We start from the raw sequence: 22,674 nt of genomic DNA on the forward strand, positions 1-22,674 counted from the left end.
ATTAAACAAAATGTAGTCCATATGTGTCACCTATGGTACAATTTTCAGTCTTTTTTTCCTTTTTAAGCTATTGGCTTGAAATAGTCCATTTATAATATAAACCTAACTAACTTCTCTCTTAGAGTACTAATATATGCTCATTTTTAATTTCACTCTGCATGTATAGATGATACCTCTTATAATGTGACTCTTGCTCTAAAGAAGCGATGCCCCCTATATCCTTCAGTCCCAAATATGCCTGAATATAGGTTCTCAGAGTACAAAAATTTCCACCGATTCTTCAAAAAGCTAGAGAAATGAGTATTTAAAAAAATTTTATATTCACTTTTAGTAAGGATGAGGTACTCCAGAAAATACTTCACATAAAGTAGATATAGAAAAAGTTTTCACTCTTTTGCTCCAACATATCTTATAGACTAACACTGCAGCTTTTGAGATGAGATACATTTCTTCCTCTTGAAGGTGGTCTTGATAGGAGGTGCAGGCCTTTCTGACCTTGGAAACACCACTGGTATAGATGGACCATCATCCACACCATCATCTGAGTTTCCACACCCAAGGACTAAGACGTCTGGAAAGGCAAGGAGGAGGTTTGACTGCCACCTCGACCATAAGCTCAGCTCCATCAACTCTTTTAAGTTACTGCCTTCTGCCAGGTAGTTGAAGGATATAGGATCCCCTCGATAATTGTAGTTTTTTCTGGTGGCTTTCCCTGTTTCTGTCTCAGAAATACTCTCTAATGCTCCTTAACCTTTTTACTTCCTCACAAAACTCTGACACCAGACTGCACAGATAAGTGCTTTGTCACACCTCACACCATGGTTCTCACTATTGCCAGCTGCTTACTGAGCAAAGGCCCTGCAATGCTCTGGGGAAAATACTGAAAACTGAAGTTCAGCAAAAGGAGGGCATGTGCTTGCTACAGTTCACCAAGGACAACCTTAGGAGCCACAGCATCGAAGTAGCTTGGTGTACCACTCCAAGAGAGACATACAACAAAGGATATCATGACATGGAAGAGAAGACATACTCTATTGAAAACAATGCAGCTTTTGAGAATTAAGACGAATGACCCAAAATGGTGACTGAAAGCTGAACTTTGTTTCATTAACTCTACATAAACTTTCTGCTACAGGCTATCTTGAGAAGGAGGAAAAAGCAAATGAGGACATCTTACAGGCACCTGAAGCAGCCTCCAAGTCACAGGCCCTGGATCTTTTGGGGGACTTTACTCCCCTGACATCTGCTGCAGAACCAGCACACTGAAACACAAAGCCCAGGAGGTTCCTGGAAAGCATGGATGATGGATGACAATTTCCTGACACAGGTAGTGGAGGATCCCCCAGGCAATGGTGTGCTGCTCAACTGATACTAACAAACAGGGAAGGCCTTGCTGGAGGTGTGACCATGAGAGTATGGAATTCAGTTCCAGATGAGGAGAAAGCAGGGCAGCAAGTAACCACAACCACAGACTTCAGGAAAGCTAACTTTAACTTCTTCAGGAATCTTCTTGGAAGGAACATGCCCTGCAGAGTAAAGGAGTTGAAGAGAGTTGGTTGATATTCAAGGATCACTTCCTCCAGGCTCGAGAACAATGCTTCCAAATGTGCAAGAAGGGAAAAAGGACCTGATGGATAAATAAAGAACTTCTTTCATTATTCAGCAGTAAGCAGGAAATACACAGGAACTGGTAGCAGGGTCAGGTCGTTTGGAATGAATTTAGAGAGGTTGTCAGAGTAAGTAGAAATGAGACAAAAAACAAAGGCCCATGTGAAATTAAATCTGGACAAGGATGTTAAGGACAACAAAAGTGGATTCTTCAAATACATCAATTACAAAAGGAAAACAAAGGATAAAGTGGGTCCATTGCCAAATGCTGGGCCTGTTGTTAAATGAACTGTCTGGAGCAATCCTCTGCAATGTGCTCTAGGGTGATCCTGCTTGAGACTGGGTCCCTTCCAACCTTACCCACTCTGTGTTTCTGTGTTTCGGTAACTCCAAAACACATTCTACTTTTCACACCCTCACATATGCTAATGCCTAAAATCAATCAAACTCCACCTAAACATGAAATTACAACTGTAATTTTACCTTCCCTCCTCCCTCAGAAAAACCCATTTTGAGTGTAGTGTAAATGGAGATGGACAACAGGAGATTCCACCTTCGTATTCTGGGATGATCAACAGGCTATAGCTATCTCCTCCCGCATAAGGATGCCTATTGGGTAAGACTCGAATAATCAGCTCTACCAAGTGCTTCTTCAGGAAATTCAGAAAGCAAGCTTGTGTCTATCATCATACTTTTAGCAATATATATTCATTTCAAAATGTACTGTATTTGTTGTTGGCTCTATTATTCATATTCTAGGTATCCATGTGTCCTTCTATAGACAGTGTATATACCACCGTCAAACCAGTAAGAGCCTGCATTTCTGCTGCTCAGTAAACAAAACTATTTTGCACCTGGCCATGAGAGTTACTTAACATGACCACACTTCTAAGTACTTCCACAAGAGTTCATTGGTCACAATCAGGCATCCAGTGTATCACACTGTTTGTAAATCCATAATCATGGTAGTTTGTTGAACCCAACCAGATTTACAGTGTCACTTGGCTCTCCATTTCTGCTGCTTAGTGTTTAAGTGGCCATCACTTAGAATCTAAGCCTAGCAGCTCCCAATCTCTCTGACCTCAGAGAACAGCTATAATGCAAGGTAATTTATTTTCTGCCAAATTTAACACAACGGAAGAATTTGCTTTTCTCTTAATGCAACACATGCTCTGCACCCCGAGATCTGAACAGCTGCATGTTTTCTTGGGAACTTACTCTGGATAGCCACATCCGTTTTGGTTAGTGCAGAAGACACAGCTTCTGCCAGGAGCTAGGAGGATGATGATCACCAACTCACTGTTTGAACGGGTAAGGTGTCAACACCATTACTGTGCATCCCTCTGCAGTAACTGCTGCACCATTCCCTGGTAACTCACACTCTCCAGGCTGTTTTGTAGATGTATGGAGGTGGCCACAATTCCTCTGCCAATGCCCAGACCTTGTAAGCATCTCTCCTGAGAGCCACCAGATCTGTGTGGGTCCCTCTATGCTCTGGTACTCCCCTATCTCAGAAAACCCTGCTGTGTACCACGATCTGCTGCTCCACTGAGGACCTGGTCAGCTCTGGAGAAGCTTGCCTTAGCAACTGGGTTATCTAACGCTGTACTAAGACTTTTTAACAAAACCCACAAACTATCACTTTGGTTATATAGAGTCTTTCCTTTTCAAGTTTACTGCTTAAGATTTGCCATTTAGCAGGTATTTCGAAAAGTTTGAAGCTTTCTGTTTAGATAAGAAACAAACTAAGTATAGAAGTCAGATAATTTACCAAAAGCTCTAAGTGGTGCATTCCCAACCTTCCCTAAGTTATAAGCTGTAACCTATTGTGGAGAATTATATATTCACCTTCCTAATTATTTTAGAATAAAGATCTACCAAGGAATTGCGGTATAGAAAATTCAGTGATTTATAACCTTGCCACAAAATAAATAAATCCTACTGTTTACACTTATAATACAGCACCAGCATCTGTAATAAAAGCAGAAAAGATTGTATACTGCTACTCTGATTTTAAAAATATTAACTTATTTTTATGTTCATGCTGGTGGTTAGTCTAGAAAAGGCTTTGATTAGCATATTTATTCTTCAAACCCTCATTCTTAAAATTTCACTGTATTAAACTGTTTTGATCACCACTGTGAATTTCTTCTTTACAGTTAAATATGTAGATCCATAAAACTTTGCTCTATGTAGCAACATCACTTCTTTTTTCTTTTGAAGGATGTCAAGATTATGCAGTGAAGTAATCTGACCTTCCAATCAAATCCTAAGGAAGCAGGAAAATTTTAGATCTGTAAGAGAAACTGTAACTAAGAAATCAAAATAATATCAAGAAGTTCCTATGAAACAGAAATCAGTGACATAGAAACTCAAGAAAAAAATAAATTGTCAGCTGTGACACCTACTGGCAACTGTAATTTTGATAATTTCTAAATGAAAGACATGATCTTCTAATCACAAAAAATGAAAGAAACCAAAATTAAGCTAAATGTTCCAATCTTTTTAAAAGCCTGAAAAAGAAGTGAAGTTTTAATTTAAACTAAACATTTCTCTTTCCTTTAAAAATAAATGCATATTTCCCTAAAGTACTATGTTTTTTCATAACATAAAACTCTCTATACAGCTCTAAAGAAAATCCCAGGCTCTTAAGAAAAGTTTCCATTTTCAGTAAAAACATTAATCAAAAAAATATCAGGTGAGATGTTGGTAAGCTCTAAACATGTCTAACAGTACATTATGGTCATTCCTTACTCCTTAAACACATTCCTAAAGAAAAACTGCACAACCTTAAGCTTTTTCAACCACAAGTACTTCCTTGACCAAGGGTCAGCACTGTCAGCTAAGCTAAGATCCATAAGTCTGTGCATAGTGAAAATTTTCACAATAAACCTATTAGCACAGAAGACAGTTTTTTATATGACCAGCTTAATCACCCATGAGTTTGAGTCACCTACTATCTTAACCACTTTCTACTCTCAAGGAACAACATGTACTACCAAAACTTGTTGCCCAGATTGAGATGATGAAAACAAGGCAGGAAGGGGAAGCAAAAGGATTACTACAACAACATATTCAGAATTTTCACCCCTCAGAGGAAAGATAAAGTAGTATGTGGGTATCCTTTACATCATTTCAGAACTACTTGAGAGGCTCTGCGATTGATGGAGATCTACATCAAAGATCTACATGCAAACAAAAGGCAATACAAAAAGCCAAGTATTAATACAAAATCATTTTGCTTATGTAAAAAGAAAGGGTCTTTGCAATATCTTTGAGCCATCTGGAATATAATGGTTACCATATTTACACCCAAATATTTACCAGCCCATGAAATCTTCAAAGCAATAGGTATGTAATACACCATAGAGGGTTACCATTATGCAATAGCACAGTGACAAAATGCAGAGCAAAAGTAGTGGGTGGTTTCTTTAATGTTTTTTTCAGTTGACAGTCATCAACATATAGGCATCCATATGATGCATAATAAAATCTTTAGGATCCAAAAACTGTGTTTTCTATACCTAGATTAAGATAAATGGGTGATCACATGCATTAAATAAAGTGTTATTGAGAGATAAAAAACAAAGCAGGATTTTATGGTGTGATCAGTACACAGTGCTCTGTAAGTCTTGATTTTGAACAGCTAGACAAATAAGCAAGCCAAGAAGATCACCTTGAGATGATGAAATCCCCATTTTACCAAATCTACTACTATTCTCATAGTGACAGTGGAAAATCCAATTTAGTGCATATACGAAGATGATATTCATTAACGCATATTTAGTTCTATTAAAAAAACTACGTAATACTTGAAAATGTTATGATGATAATTTAAAACAAAAAATATTTCTAGTACAGCTATTTTATGCTCAGATTCCCCTGCATTGAAGAAGACAAAAATTTAGAAACTAAACCATTCAAAAATTATGGATCTGGCCACCCCAAATGAACTATAAGGTCTCTACTCATTCCTCTCAATATATTTATGTTATGCATCTTCTTCCTTTAGCTTAGATGCAATGTTCATTTGCACTTTGAAGTTTTCTCTTTTCTCTCAAACAATAGTCACTAAGGTAAAAAATATTTAGCCATTGGCTGCTTTCCTTACAAAGTGCTCTACAGTTCAAGGTTCTGTATTCAGTGATAGGTCAATCCCTGCCTTCTGATCTAAAACAAGAAGAAAATCAGTTTGCAACATCAACTCTCCTTTCATACAGATCAGTTATACTGATAGTCTACCAAGTCTCATCCATAATCCCATCCCACTGACTGCTCACTAACCATTTCATCATGCTCAGGTTGGAAAGGATTTTGATCTTAATTTTCCTCTTTTTAAGTAATCTGATAGCAAGAGATAAACATCTGGTACATGTCTATCTTGCTTACCTGCTCTTGTAATCTTTATGCTGTCATTTTGTTCCACTTATTTTGAAAATCATGATAAAAAAGGGCTGAGTCACACATATCTGGAAACACTGGAACAAATGTTTGTAATTTACAAAAAGCTGTCTAGGACAGCACAAAGTTCTGAATTATACAAATATTTGGTCAGCAAGTACTCCTCTGACACCTGTTTGTATGCTAATCACAATTACTCAGCTGTATAAACAAGGAAATCACCCAAACAGACTGAAAGACAGCACTCAAAAAACAAAACTGTAGTTTCCTGTATTAAGAAAGATATCACTTCATTAAAGACATTGAGAAGCTAGAGCAAGTCCAGAACAAAGATGGTGAAGTATCTGAAAAGTAAGTCTTATGTGGCTGAGAGAGTGGCTGAGAGAGCTGAGATTAGAGAAAAGGAGGCTCAGGGGAGATCTTATCTCTCTCTACAACTCCCTGAAAGAAGGTCATAGTCAAGTGAGGGTCAGTCTTTTCTCCCATGTAACTAGCAACAGCACAAGATGACACATCCTCTAGGTGCTCCAGGGGAGGTTCAGGTTGAACAAGATAAATTCTTTCACAATAATGGTTGAATGGTTGTTAAACATTGGAATGTACAACCCAGGGAACTGGTGGAGTTACAATCCCTGGAGTTTTTAAGGAAAGACTGGTTGTGGCACTCAGTGCCATGGTCTGGTTGACAAGGTGGTGTTGGGTCAAGGGTTGGACTCGATTATCTCAGAGGTCTTTTTTAACCTAAATAATTCTGTGATTCTAGAAGGAATGGCAGATGCATTCAGCAAACCTTCATATCCTACATTTTCCACTTACCTAACAAATCAATATCCAGGAGAGAGCTGCAAATTCTCAATTTCTATTTAAAAGCTATCCGATTTCTACTTGCTATAATGAGATAATTTTTACCATGACTAGTTAAAGAACTAGATGGGATTACTGCAAACAGAAAACTCCTAAGGGAAAAAGAGACATGACAGTTATCTCAAAGGCAGCTTTCATAGTGACCACAGTATTTTTCACATAGATGGGGTATCTTGAAACTATGATGAACTGGAAAGTGCCCAGGCATTATAAGCAGTTCTGAATATGCTGAGTCTGCACTGCAAACTGTGTTACAGCAGCAAAATTACCCAGCCAGCAGGTATCAGTTGTAAAAAGCAAACACCTCTCACAAGGACAGAAATACTCTTCCATGATGGTCAATAAGCAAAAGGCTCACAACCAAAAGGATACCTGCAATATAAGTCGAGCCTTCTTAGACAGTGATCTGGAATTTCTCCAAAATCGTATAAGTGCTGCCCCTACTGCAAGACTGCAATTCCTCTATCATCAAGGAATTTACTTTTAATACTGTAGAAGGAAAGCAAAAAGCTATAGACCAGATGGCTAGTTACTATCATACAGTATCAAGTAACATGAATTTTTCTGCTGCATGTTCTGCTCACTTTCTCCAGCCATCACTTCTATGGAGAATATGTTGCCTTAAAAACGACAGATAACATAGCTTCCTATTAAGGGGATGACAAACATGAGACACCAGGCTAAAGACTAAGGTTCCTACATATTATCTCTTCCTCAGGATAAGAAGGTCTTTAAAAAAAAGTTTGTATTTGCAATGGCTTCTTTAATTACAGTCAAGCTGATGTAAACTTGTTCAAGAACATGTCTCCTACTATTGCTCTTATGTAAAAAAGCAGAGGAATATATAATTTTTCAAATATTATTCAAATAGGATATTTTCTGCAGTTCCACTTGTGTTCATATGTCATTGTATCTGCCAAGTTTCATAAAATTAAATTTTCTGAACTATGAAGTTAACATATTCATTACACATTTTATGAGCTCCATGACAATCTATGTATGATTTGGTATTAAACCTTCTGACACAGTGCCTTCCTTCTCTGCTGAAAAAGCAGTCAGTAACATTGACTCTCCACCAAGAGAATTTTCTGTCATAGCTTCATTCTGTAAAATATAGGCTACTGGACAAATTGGAAGATGATGTAGACTGCAGTTCCATCCTTATGATGTTGACATTGCTTTAAGATATATGTTTGTCAGACTTGGACAGTATAGTCTCTCAGCTTGCCAAGTGCCCTGCCGTGATAAGGTGCAAGGAATAAGTAAGCTGCTTAAGTTCAGAGCTGACAAGACAGATGTAATGCTTGCTGGTAATGAAAACAACAGACAGCCATTCCTGAACACCACACAGTTAAACACATTGGATGTGCCTAGCAAATGATCTCACATCACTACATGCACAGGGAAAATAAGCCACTTCTCCAGAAACAAAATGGTGTAGTCTGTCATTTGGTGCATTTAAGAGATTCGACTCTAATGCAAGCTGTGGCAGCTGTCTAAGAGACCATACTTTCTCCTGGTAACAGGGGGTTCCCAAACGAAACAGTAGCATGAAATAAATTAAATGTTTAAAAAGCTGCACAGTAAAAAAAAGGCAGGACAAATCACTAGTCTCTAAAAGACTGTGCCATTTTTCCATCAATAAAACTTTATCTAAAACTGATAACTTATCCTTTCTCTTGGAAATTGCATATATAGAAAGCTCACAGAGAGCTACTTCAGTTAATGGAAAAAAAAGTAACCCCAGGCAGCAGCTCAGCTATCACTTTTTTCTCTTTAAAATGAACATTAACTTGAGTTACTTTAAATCCCCAGAATTTGCTGTGCAAATCAACTTACTACTTTCTTCAGCAGCTCCTCACAAATATTACTTCAAATAGCAGTCAGCTTCCTAAAGGAAAACCAGTATCTGTTCATGAAGACAAGTTCTCAAGCTTGTAACCTGAACTGGGCCTTTTTCCCTTCAGGGAACAGGTCTCACAGTAATGTTCCAAGGATCACCACACAAATGCCTTGTGGCAGAGAACTTTAAGTGAAGTAAACAACAGGAAAAAATAGTTTAAAGTATGAAAAATCCAAATTTAACTGCTGAAAGCTGAAAATTCTCACTGAACTTAGTTTAAACTATTTCCAATTATGTCCAAGTAATTAATTTATCAATTACTCATCATTTTATACTTAAAATACATCAGATCTATGAAACGGCATGCAGCATAAGTAACAAGCAGAAGGAGCTAGAAGTGACTGTGCAAATGGAAGACTGTGATCTAATCACAAACGCTGAAACTTGGTGGGACAAATCACATGGCTGGAGCATTCCAATTGACAGCTACAAACTGTTCAGAAGGGACAGGCAAGGAAAGGGGGGGGGGGGGGCAGTCAATTTGCCCACTCCATGGACTTGATTGCACAAACCCATCTTTGAAAAACAGTGATGAACAGGTCAAGAGCTTGTGGTTAAAAATCAGAAGCCAAGCCAATAAACAGAATCTCATGCTTTGTGTTTATTACCCACCACCCAGTTGAGGGGACCCTGTTGACAAAACCTTCTTACTTCACCTGCAGGAAGCATCACTCTGGTAGGCTCTGATCCAGCTGCTGGGACCTGTCAGGACAGTCCCTGACATCTGCTGGAAAAGCAGCTTGGCAAGATGTAAGAAGTCCAGGAGACTCCTGGACAGCATCAAGGATAATTTCTTATCCCAGGTGACAGAGAAGTGCACCTGCTACTGCACCTGTGGCTTACCAACACAGATTAACTAACTGGAGAGGTCAGGATCAGTGGCAGCCTGGGCTGAAGTGGTCATGCCCTGGTGGAATTCATGATCTCAGGGATTATGGGCCAAAGAAAGGTTAAAGTCACTACTCTGAATTTTAGAAGCCTGAACTTTTAGTTATTTTAGGAATTAGTGGATGGGACCCTCTGGAAAACTACACTCAGGGAAAAAGGAGCAGAATAGAGCAGTCAGATCTTTAAGGACATCTTTCTTAGAGCCCGAGATCTCTCCATTTCCACCAGTGAGCATTCAGGCAGGGAAGGCAGGAGACCAGCATGGCTCAGTAAAGACCTCCTGGACAAAGTGAAATACAAGAAGGAAAAGCACTGGACATGGAATCAGGGACAGGTATCCTGGGAGGAAAAGAGAAGTGCTGTCTGGTTGTGGAGGGACAATTAAGAAATTAGGAAAGCTAAGGTATAGCTGGAGCTGAATTTGGCAAGGGATACAAAGAATAGTAAAAATGGCTTCTATAGGCACGTTGGTCAGAAATGGAAGATTAAAGAAAATGTGAGGTACTCGATAATTTTGTTTGCCTCAGTGTTCATTAGTAATCTTCCCACATCTTTGAAATCCCTGAAACTCAAGACAGGAATTGGGAAATTGAAGTCATTCCCAATGACCCAGCAGATCAGGTTGAAGACCACCAGAGGGACCTGAACAAGTCCATGGGAGCCAGTGAGATGCATCCCAGTGTCCTAATGGAACTGGTTGATGTAGTTGCCAAGACACTCTCCATCATATCTGAAAAGTCATGGCAATCAGGGAAAGTGCCCACTGACTGGAGGAAAGGGAATATTACACCCTTTTTAAAATGTATATTTATAACAGATAATATTTTTCCATAATCTTGCATCACCTTTGCATCCGGAGTAAGGTGATTTTAACTGGAGTATCACTGCAATTATTGCCAGTTGGGTTTATGACCATAAAGTTGTATTACTCAATCTTTTAGAAATTTACTTTTTTATTATATGTAAGTCTAAAGCAGTTTTGAATAAATTTTGCTGTACAACTGACCATATACAATTTTTAAAAACCCAACAGTGATCACCTCATTACTGTTTTATTCCTTGGAAGTCCCCACTGTTTCATGCCCTCCAGAATCTTTAAACAGTTTGGGTTGGAGGGAATCTTTAAAGATCATCTAGTTGCAGCTCCATAGCCGCTTGACCAGGTTGCTCAAAGCCCCATACAACCTGATCTTGAACACTTCCAATGATGAGGCACCCACAAGTTCTGTGGGCAGCCTGCTCCAGCATTATACCATTAAATAAAGTGGTATAACTTTTAGTGTAAGAAAAAAGGTCTTCCTTGTATCCCATCTACATCTACCCTCTTACCAGCAAGTATAAAACACTTGCTGGTAGTCCTGTCACTGCAGGTCCTGGTAAAAAAAAAAAAATCTTTCCCTGTCTTTCTCAGAAGTTCCTTTTAAGTATTAAAAGGCCACAGGAAGTTTTCACCAGAGCTTTCTCTTCTCCAGGCTGAAAAGCTTCAGCCTTCTCAGCCTGTCTTCATAACAGAGGTGCTCCAGCCCTTTGATCATTTTTGTCTTGGACCCATTTTAACAGGTTCATTATTTTTTCTTGTGCTGGGAAACACTAGAACTGGATGAAATATTCCAGCTGGGAGTACTCTCACAAAAGCGGGAAAGATGGACAAAGGCCCCTCTCTCGACCTGCTGTCCATGCTGCATTTCATTCAGCCTAGGATGCACTTAGCTTGTTGACTTTTGGAGTTTTAAGTGCACATTGACAGCTTGTGTCCAGCTTTATCCCCTGTACTTACTCCCAAGTAATTCTCTGCAGGGCTGCGGTCAAGCTATTCATCCATGAGCCTGTATTGATATTTGGGATTGTCCCTAGCCTGAATAGAGATATGATACAAAATTATGGAAGAATTTTTCAGTTTTAATTTACATTTAAAACTGTGATATGTATTCAATTACTATACAAACAAAAACCATGCACACATGCACATAACTTGTGCATGTAATAATCAGAAATAAATTTTCCTGGATTCTGGTGTCTGTAAATTATTTTCTTACAGATGCAAACCTGGTGCCAGTTTTCTTTCTCCAGATTTCTAATTTCTGCATCCACTGGACACATTTAATCCATGACAGTTACAACACTTATAACAATTGACATGTTTATGTCTCTTTGTGTCTTCAGACATTATTTATAGTAATGCATTTCTAACATTTGCCATATCTTTCATAAGACTTGATAGTACCATACCACTGCAAGATACAAACTTGACAGTTTGCAATAGAATCTGCACATTATTCTGACAGTAAGTACTACACAGCCAGCAAACTATATTATTTTAATATTGTTATTAAAAATCCTATGAACACTGTGACTAATCATATATAGTAAATTCTATTTTGTGCATGATAGCAACGAGTCACTACATTTTTAATAAATTATATATTGCAGTAAGCAACTATTGCATTATTTTTAATTTAACACTTTTTAAAGTCAAGTATATTACTAAAAGCTATTTCATAAACCATTATAAAAGAACTTGGAAATATCTTAAAATCTGGCTCAAGATTTCTGTCTGTTTTGGTCCCATTGCCTGTGAATGCGTGCAATGATCTAGTTAATATGTGATTGCATCTATGGCATAACGATTCTACTCAATGGCCCTTCCAGCAATATTTTTGGAAACACTGAGAAGTAATCAATACTTCTTTGTATTACCAGAAATGCATAGCAACACTGGTATACATCACTGCAAGTGCTTCTCTACTTTTCCACAAACACAGCTGCAATAGCTCTACCAGCTCACTGTAGTTTAACAAATGAATTTCAGTACAAATTAGAACAGATTAGATGAGCACTGTCCTCAAATGTCTTTAATCCTTTTTAATCATTAAAACAGAATGATACGCAGGAGAATATGTGCCCATTCTTTTAAAAGCTCATACAATTTTTTGCTTTGAATCCATTCTTCAGTGCCATACCACTGAGAAACCACTATATTTTTAGAATTGATGAACCTTTCAGTACTATAATCTTCGGCTTTCAAGCTCACTATTATTTGCCTTCAGGTGCAAATTTTAAAGTGTACAGTCTTCTAAAAAACCTTTATGGCTTCAGCCAGATTCTGAAAGGCTTGTAGATCAGTCATCATCACACTAGATTTCTTTTCAAAATAATGTTCTTCAGTTAGAGTACACTTGTGGTTATACTCGGTTCACTTGTCAAATACAAATCTGAGGTCATCAAAAGCTTCAGGGCAACTTCAGCTATTCCAAAACTCATTTTCTACCTCTATTTTGTTGGAGAAATAGTATTTCAAATATAAAAATAATAGAAAACTCTAAAGGTAGACAAACAAAGGCATTGCATGTGCATGTTTCAGTACAGCATTGCAGCAACTGCCTATAAAGACAAAGTCAATCCAACACCCAAGCATTTTAGAACGCAAAAATACCAAAAGGAGATAGGGTATTTCATTATGAAGTTGATATATATTCTATTGAAATCATGATTTTAGAGCTGACATCTCAAAACACATAAGTGTAGGAAGAGATGCTAATGATTCTATTTAAGTATTTCTGTTGTAATTCTGTTGCAATTAAAATTAAAATATTTAAATACTCTCATTTACAAGGTCTACATTCAATATAAGTCACATGCCTGGCAAGGCTGAATGACACTAGGCTCAGTATTCCTGTTGGCTTGAATTCCTTGGCCATATACTAGCACAAGGGTTTTTATTTAATTCTAGTTTTAAGTCCCATGTTTTATTAAAATAGAAAAACAGACAAGAGAGCACTTTCTTTCAAAGGCTGATTTGATATTTGAGAGGTCAGTCTGAATTTTTCATCTCCAGAGATTTTTTATGCAGCTATAATTCATATTTATAATTAGAGCTGAGTAATTAACACTCTTTTGAAAACAGAGACTATCTAGGTACTTGGGGAAAAGCTTTTCCCTTCCCAAAGTAAAACTGAATTTTATCATTGACTTTGACACACAAAGAAATCCAGTTTGTTCTGTATGACCCAAAGCCCCATATATATAAATAGTCAAGGAAAAATGGAATTTTAAAAGCATAAGCACACACCAAGCTCCTCTAGGAGACTACAGACAAATGGACCAAGGCAAAAATAAATTAAATAAAACTAAACTCAGCTGGATGCCTAAGCTTTGTCTGCTTTGGGTAAACTGTTTGATGCTGTTTAACAGCATTGGGATGGAACCTGACAGCATACTCATTCACAGCATGAATTCTACAAATTACATACTTCCTCCGACTTGTCATTAGCAAAATTCTGCCTTTACATTTACACAAATTTCAAGTGGTGCCCCTGCATCCCATCACTTCTCAGCAACTTTGTCTCTCTTATCTGCTCCTAATATTTTCACTGTGATTGGAAGTACTTAAGTTAGCATTTGTATTTCCTGTTTTCACACTAGCTCATGTCTGCTGTTAAACTTGGAGATCACTGGAAGAGAAAACCAGCTGAACTATCTGTCCACAAAACAGCTAGTATACTGTAGTTTATGCAAAATATTGTTTTATAATGTGTGATATGGTAATATGTGATTTCATTTTAGAACCTGTACTTACATGTCCATATTCAACTTATTTATTTCCTAGCTTGGTAATTACAAATTGTCATTCCATGTGGCTATTTGAACTCAAAGTGTCTGATGGATGTGAATATCATAAAATGAAGAAAGAAAGCCTGACTCTCTGACAAAAGGAGACCAGAATAATCTCATTTCTCTATTCAAATATATTTGGGGGGAAAAAAAGAGAAAATGTATAATCACAGACATGACATGGAGAAACTACATGTTATAGCATCTTCGTGGCATGCAACACTGAGGTTGCCTAGGAGGTTTTTTGCTTTCACATGAAAAGTCAGCTAAAGTCCAACAATATCATGCATGGGTTTATACCCCTAAAATAGAAGTGATTTCACCTGAGTGTATCACATTCTTTTCTTCCCCTGTGAAAAAAAAAGCAGCCAGATATTCTATTTATTTTGTCTACTTGCATTCAGGAAAATTTTCAAAATATTTAATGTTTAATGAAAATTTCACTGTCATGTAAGTTTTCAGCAGTGATAGTACATGACACATAACCTGCTGAAAAAGCTAGAGAAATATGAAAACATTGCCATGCTATAACAACCCAGTAATTTGCAAACGTGAAACAATTGAATAAAACAATTTTAAAACTATAAACTACTATTAGTATGATACAAATGCTGAGTTTTACTCTGGAAGAAATTAGTATATCTTGAATATTTAATAGTGGCAAGACTGACAGGAAACATACTGATTTCAATCCAAAATCTCTAATGAATTGAAACTATTTAACTGCAATCACTAGATCTACTAGCTAAGCAATAAAAAAAAAGGCTACCAGTATGTTCATGTTTATACAGATGTTTCTTAATTTGTAAAAAATTTAAACATTGGCTTATTACTTCCTTTGCTGTTCCTTTGTAGATGCTATATTAAATAAAATGTCAAGTTCTCCTCTACAGATCTCTGAAAATAGTAGATATTCTGCTTATTTGGGCTTCTTACTACTTCAGGGAGGAGGAACAGGGAGGACAGGGAGAGAAAACGTTTCAAACAACTAGAACCATTTGCTCCTACAGTGTAATATCTAATTTTGGTATGGCTGTATGCTAGTACTTAATCTATTCCTTTATATTTTTTTCCACTGTGTTTTGCTCATTAAAAAAAATCAATAAAACACATCCTAAATTTTGTAAAGGAGAGGTGGCACAGTAGGGAGGCCCACATTTATTTATTACATACCTCATGCTTTATCACAAAATGGATTATAAAAATAAACTCAAAATTAATTTTTAAATTATTAAATTACTGCTTATGAAAGTTCAATATAAAGGAATTATGTACAACGCTTGCCTTTGCTCTGGTAACTCTCTGGCTTGAATGATGAAGAGAGATGAAGAAAGGTGTCCTTAATCTATCAAATAGGATAGCTGTGAAGCTGGAATTGGCTGCTGAAGAGCAGCACTGACAGTACCTACAATTTCAAAGGGCAAAACTGACCTGCATCAATTGCTCACATATTCCCAGGAGTGAAAAACTCACTATGCTTTTACAGAAATTAACAGCTAGACAGATGGTATAAACCATCTACTCTCAGGTAGTTGGATTGGAAATGGTAATGGAAAGGAATGAAAGGTAAGGATGCAGTGGGGTTGACTGGAGGAAAGAAGAGGCAGGAATTCCTAGAGAAAGAATAAATTTGCATATAATCCCTGGGATTCCCCTGAGGAAAAATATAGAGTGCCAGTGGGTATGAGAGCTTGTTATTCTATAGCATCAACAGTCAGGAAGTGAAGACCAACTTAAAGATCACGTTTGAATTGAGAATAATATGGCAAATATACACAAGGCTAGAATATACACAGAAGGCTATTGGCAGCAAACTCTTTCGAGAAGTAGGAACCCCATGTTTCAGGAAACAAGAGAAATATGTTACAATCAGATATACAGTATGTATATCTGATATACAGTGGATTAGAGAAAATAAAAGGATCCATGCAATTCTACTATGTATATGTATATGTATATGTATATGTATATGTATATGTATATGTATATGTATACGTATACGTATACGTATACACAGGCATACACACACATATTTGTTTTTATTTCTAAAGTACAGAATAACATCCTATCATATCGTGCCATTCAGGAAACATAGTTTAGCTATGGTATCTACTCTGAAACAGAGCAGAGTAAAATCATCAGATGCAGTAATTTACTTGTAACAAAATCAAAATTTAAAAGCAGAAAGCCTGCTGGTGATTTTAGGGCAGAATTTTTTCTGCTCCTTTACCCAAGAAGCAACATTTTATTGGTCTATTTGCATTACATCATTACAGAGCCCTTCGAAATGGTCAAACTGCCTACTTCTCTTAAACTAATAGAAATCTAACTATTTCATTATAAATTTAGTGCCAGAAATTAAATCTTGGAATAATAAGGTATAATGAGCCAACCAGGATTATGGTGCTTCCTTCTCTCTTAGAAAGAGAGAGGTGGTCTTCTACCTGCAGCACTACTACATTTATGACTGTTATAAAGTACTCTGCCTCTCATTTCTGCTGTATTCAGCCAGTTCCTTCTTCACAACACTCATTCCACACAAATATACAAATTCCTTTTCTTTAAAAAACAGTGTTAAGGAAAACAAGTACTCTATTTCTAAACTTTTATATATTTGCAAGACACTATAGGCTTATATACAGCTATATACAATACAAGTGGTTCGAAGTTATTTTATATTGAAGGCATCAATAACTGAAAAAGCACTAAGGACTAAAAGCAATATTCTATTCACTGAAGGAAAAATAGAAGAAAATCTAAAAATTCCTCAACTGTTCATAACTGATTAGCATATTTTTTTCATATTCAGCAGAAAAAAAATAGGTTTGTAAGTCACATAATTTCAAAAACACTGGCTCCAAAATAATTCAAGCCTTTTCCAAAAGGCTCCTGTTAGTCTTACAGTGTTTAAGTCATGGACAGTCCACAGAATATATTTCAACATTGAATGAATGAATGAATGAATGAATGAATGAATGAATGAATGAATGAATGAATGAATGAATGAATGAATGAATTTAAATCCAGTTGGTGGCCAGTCACCACCAGTGTTGTTCCCCAAGAATCAGGGCCAGTTCTCTTTAATATCTTTATGACCTGGCCAAGGGGATCAAGTGCACCCTCAGTCAGTTCGCAGATGACACCAAACTGGGTGGGAATGTGGATGTGCTGGAGGCAGGAAGGCTCTGCCAAGGGATCTGGACAGGCTGTATCAATGGGCCAAAGCCAGGGGTGTGAGGTTCAACAAGGCCAAGTGCTGAGTCCTGCCCATGACCTGACCAAGTGGCTAAGAAGGCCAATGGCATCCTGGCCTGTACCAGCAATATGGTGGCCAGCAGGAGCAGGGCAGGGATTGTCCCCATGTACTTGGCACTGGTGAGGCTGCACTTTGAAACCTGTGATCCACAAAGGATATTGAGATGCTCAAGCATGTCCAGCGAAGTGCAGAATATCTAGGGAAGGGCCTAGAGTACAAGTCCTGTGAGGAGTGGCTGAGAGAGCTGGGAAAAGAAGGCTCAGGAGGAACCTTATCACTCTCTACAACTGCCTGAAATGAGGGTGTGGTAGCCAAGTAAAAAGCAGAAGGACAAGACATGATGTCCTTAAACTGTCCCAGAGGAGGTTAGGTTCAATAGCAGGAGAAATTTCTTTACTGAAAGGGTCGTTAAGCTTGGAACAGCCTCCACAGGGAAGCTGGATGATGTCACCATCCCTGGAAATATTCAGATATGGCAGATTGAGATGAGGTGTGCCCAGTGGGTTTTGTGTTATTCAGTCAAAGGTTAGACTTTATGATCTTGGAGGTTGTTTCCAACAATGTTTCCATGATTTCTGTGTTTTCAACCCTTGAATTAACAATTTTAAAGTCACCTTATATTTTTATGTTATATATATACACACTCTTTACATATGTCTTTTAAATTATTTTTAAAAGGACATGTGAAAACCGATTTTTTTTTTAATTCTGAACAAAAATTCTAAAAAGATTACCACTTGAAGGACAGGCTGTCAATTTTAAAGCACTCCAAGCTGCATTTCCACATTTAAATATACAGCTACAAAAAGCAAAAAATCATTAATGGAATAAAAGGAAATTAAAGTATAGAGTGAAAATATTAATAGTTCAAAATAAGTGAGTACAAGGCAAGGTAGACCAAGAACCACACTGCAAACAGTGTGGGGTGATCCAGAAAACTTACACTTTCTCTAAGACTTTGAATCGGCCACTAATCACTTTCTTTCTATCTGACAACATCACAGTCATGCACACACTGACAGATTAAGTATTTACAGTATAACATAGCAAAAAAACACATTTTGCACTTGTGCATATCCTTTTCTAGAGTACATTAGCGTTTCTGAATGATACTGTTTAATGTGGGATTTAGTGTATGCATATTTTTCAATACCCTGATGGCAGAGATACCATGTAACAAACAGATCATGCATGCTTTCACCTTCATAAATAGTAGCAGTAAAAATCAATAATAAAAAGACCTCACAAATATGTACTGTGTTTTATTCCCTGCCTTTCTGGGTTTCATCACCAATACAACTCCAAAACCAAAACTTTCACAGTAGATACTGGTCAAGTTTGGTACTCTTCTCTTGGGAAAGAACAGGTTTGAACTACTTTTAATAGAGTACCAAAGACTGTTACCACTGTTAATGAACTGTCATTATGTTTCAAAAGGCTCATCTCGGTAAAACCCTTGTTATTTATTTCTTACCTTAAACATAACTTACTGCTCTTTACCTGGCAATAATCATCACAATTCAGATTTTTAATACATTCAAATACTAGAAGACCTTAATAGCAATGCATATACAGAGCATATATTAATATACTACTCACCAATTTTAATCTTTGCAAGGGTATTCTGCTAGTGTCTATCGGAGTACGCTCTGTGACATTACCAAATCTGACTTCTGGGATGGCAATTGCACATATTACATGTGCCCACCTGTGAAAAGTGGCAAGTCAAAAATACCACGAAAAAACTCATAGAAATACAAGTGCTGAAGTTGTTGCTTGCTGTGTATTTGACTTTCGCTTTTGGTTTGGTTTTCTTAAACATATCCATCTGTAGTTATTTCCTTATTAGGCTTTCTTAATCTTCATTAACACATTTTAACAAACTTTGCAACACTACCACTTTGTGTCAATAAACTTTCAGACTGAGATTTTATTGCAACAATTTTTAAGCCTGTTTTACTTTTTATTTAGTAAGAAGTTTTTGTAGGTGTGCAATTCAGGTACATATGTAAACACCACACTATTTGGTTCATGCGTAATTTATCATCTACAGCAATTATTAGTCATTATTAACATTACTCAGACCTAAAAAACTATTCTTACACAACAAACATGATTACAAGCAATCATGTATCTACCAAAATGCAAAATGAAATGCAAATGTTATCAAGGCCTTCTGTCTGCAGACATAATGGCATCCAAGCAGCAAAGTGATCAAGCCACCAGTGCAATGCCTAACCTGAACTGGATCACCTTTGGTAGCAAAAGCACCTGCAAGTGCCTAGGACCAGTGTTACATTTAAGACTTCAATGGAACGTCAGGAGGTTTGTCAGATGATACAACATGCTTCCTATATGCATAAGAAAGCACTCCAAATCCTCATGATACATGAATTTCAAAATAAGAAAAGCTAAAAGAAATTTTAAAAAGCCAGAAATTAATATTGAAACTGTGTACTTCATGAAGCACAAGAGAAGCTAACGACACTTTTATTATCAAAGAGCAGTCTTCTGAGGCTACATCTAAAATCTTTAGGGGTAGAAGTAAATCTGAATAAAGGAAAACATTTCAATTTTTTTACTCATATTTGCCTTATTCCCTGTCATTTACTGTATGTCTGTTTTCATTACCCCATTTGCTCTATTTCTGTAAGCTCTGAATGCTTGCCTCACTCCACTTGTACGTTTTGAAGAAACACACATAACACAAGCATCTTTGCAGATTAACAGGAATGTGGGCTGAAGCTGAAGGAGATGGAGGGTGATGCAGAAAACAAAAATAATTTCTCTTTCCTGCACTGCAGCAGCAATATTTCAGTAAGTCATCCTTGGCAAAAACATCTGCGAAAATATAATATGACACACAGGGACCAAACAAACTCCTATCATGTGACTTTAAAGTTGCATTGGTCAAAGTGTGAAGTAAGACCTGTACATAAAGATGATCTAACAATTAGCAAATTATACAGTTCAGCCCAAATAAAAACAGATAAAGCTTGCAGATCCATCCTTTTATTATGGTGACAGTTTCTTCATGTTTTAACTAACATGAAGTTGAGACTTTTTAAAACATTTTTTATAATAGCGTCTTCTTCTCATTGTGACCTGCCCACCTACTAAACCACATTGTCTTACCATCTAAACTTTATGAGACAGAAGTGCTATAAATAAAATGCCTCTTCAATGAATCTTCAACTAAACACTTAACCTCTGATATCTCTCAACCTAACAGACTGAAAACAATTCCTGTGTTCTGCTGAAAAAAAAACAAATCTCAGCCTTCCTATATGCCAAACTACTTATTGCATGCACACATACCACTTTGATCCATTAGCTTTTAAAAGTATGACATGCTCTTCCTGTATCTCTAATTAGTATGTACAGAGTAAAGAAGGAGCAAAGGGAATGCACGTGTTAGATTTTACAGCTGTTGGAGAAAAAAGGTAAAATTGTAACATACTTTTCTGAAAACTCAAAATTTTGAAATGATAGCTAATACTGAAAGACAGATTAAAAACTCCACAATGTGTAACAACTATAAGGTGTTACAGAAACACGAAAAACATGAGTTCAACTGGTTTTACAGAAATCCCATTTCATAAATCCATAAAACTAACCTACAGAGTGATAGAATGTAAACCTAAAAGCCCTATATATAATTACAATAATTACAATAATCACAATAAAAGTGATTTTATGCAGACTTCTGTGGATTTTCCTCAAAATATATCTTATGAGACATTAAAAAATAAAATTGATATACAAAGAAAGATATACATATTTTTAAAGATTCAACAGGGAAGATACCAACATCAAATATCAAAAGGGCATAATAAATTATATTGATATAATATTATTGTAATTCTCTTTGTATTTAGCAAGTAAACCAAGTAACAAATTTAAGGGAATTTAAAGCAGAACTAAGAATCAGCTGGGAATTTTAATGGTCTGGCAAAAACTGCCATTAAAATAACTACAATAATAATGTTTTCTGAAGGTAAGATATGCCCAGAGTTAAATAAAAAACTTCCGCCTAACTAGACAAGAGTCATGAAGTCAATTGCAAACCACTGATAGATAAATTCTTTCCACTTCCTTTCCTGCTAAGTGAAAAAGAATGTCATACCTAGATTATGTCTTACCACTGCATTCCAAGGCATGAAAGAAAGAGATCTACACAATATTGCTATGCTACTTAGATGAGCTAATTAATTATGAAATTATTCAAAATGCATAAAAGCTATTCTACTATAGGGCTTGAAAAAACATTAAGCTGCAGCATTTTCCACTTCAGCTAATTGAGTTACTTGCTATAGTTTCTATCAGCCAGATATAGTAATAGAGTGATGTCAGCAACAAAACTATTTTTATTTTTGACAATGTGTGACAAAAGTGCATTTGAAAAAAAAAAAAGACTTCAGAATTGAAAATTATTTCAACTTGATTAAAATTAATTCATTGAAAATACTAGGTTTAGAAGTTCAAAAGTATTGTAATGTAAGAAAATACACTTTGCTGTTTGATAAGATATGCAAACAATTTTAAATGAGCTCTGTCATTTACTTTCTTTGCAAAAAGGCCAGCAGACTAAAATTTGGAACAAGCGTTTGCAAATAAATCTACATTCTACTATCTAACTATTTAACAAAATGCCAGTGCCACATTTCAATAGAAGTAAGATTCTATTAAAGGGACACTATCAAGTAATTTGGGTTGCAAATGCTTTGTACAGGGAATGGACTGGAAGTTTAAAATAAGCACATATAGTCCCGAAGAATATATCACTTACTTTTTGTCAGTAGTCTGCTTTAATGCACCGCCTCGCAAATTGCAGAGACAACATTCCTAAAAATAAAAATAGAGTAGAAAAAGTGAATTTTAATGATGGTTTACAAATCAGTTCTATTCATCTGGTCTTGAGGATAAGCAAACTGCTAATGCAATTAATTACTCCATTACAAACTGCCACTTACAAGCATAGCATTTCCTTACAGAGAAAGAAAAGGATACAGTAACAAAAAGAAAAAAGGTAGTATTACAGATGAAGTGATAGAATCACTTTGAAATGTAATTTTAAAAAATCCAAACCAAATCAACACCAAAAAAAACCAAAACAAAAAAAAAAAAAAAAAAAAAAAACCAA

General features: G+C 36.5%; 1 protein-coding gene across 7 annotated transcripts in view; it reads right to left on the reverse strand.

Annotated features, from left to right (window-relative positions):
- KDM4C (lysine demethylase 4C) overlaps window positions 1–22,674 on the reverse strand; it is a 255,205-nt gene that overhangs the window by 57,929 nt on the left and 174,602 nt on the right. For 5 of the 7 annotated variants that reach the window (XM_054004325.1, XM_054004330.1, XM_054004328.1 and 2 more), the window contains 2 exons: window positions 22,321–22,376; window positions 19,131–19,239 (listed from right to left, as the gene is read on the reverse strand). In XM_054004325.1, coding sequence (XP_053860300.1) covers window positions 19,131–19,239; window positions 22,321–22,376 — 165 coding nt within the window. Of the gene's footprint in view, window position 1; window positions 1,628–19,130; window positions 19,240–22,320; window positions 22,377–22,674 lie in introns of those variants that run through there. The other 2 variants (XM_054004331.1, XR_008441497.1) reach the window with 2 other exon arrangements.

The sequence above is a fragment of the Vidua macroura genome, chromosome Z (assembly GCF_024509145.1).
Source record: "Vidua macroura isolate BioBank_ID:100142 chromosome Z, ASM2450914v1, whole genome shotgun sequence".
Lineage (NCBI taxonomy): Eukaryota > Metazoa > Chordata > Aves > Passeriformes > Viduidae > Vidua > Vidua macroura.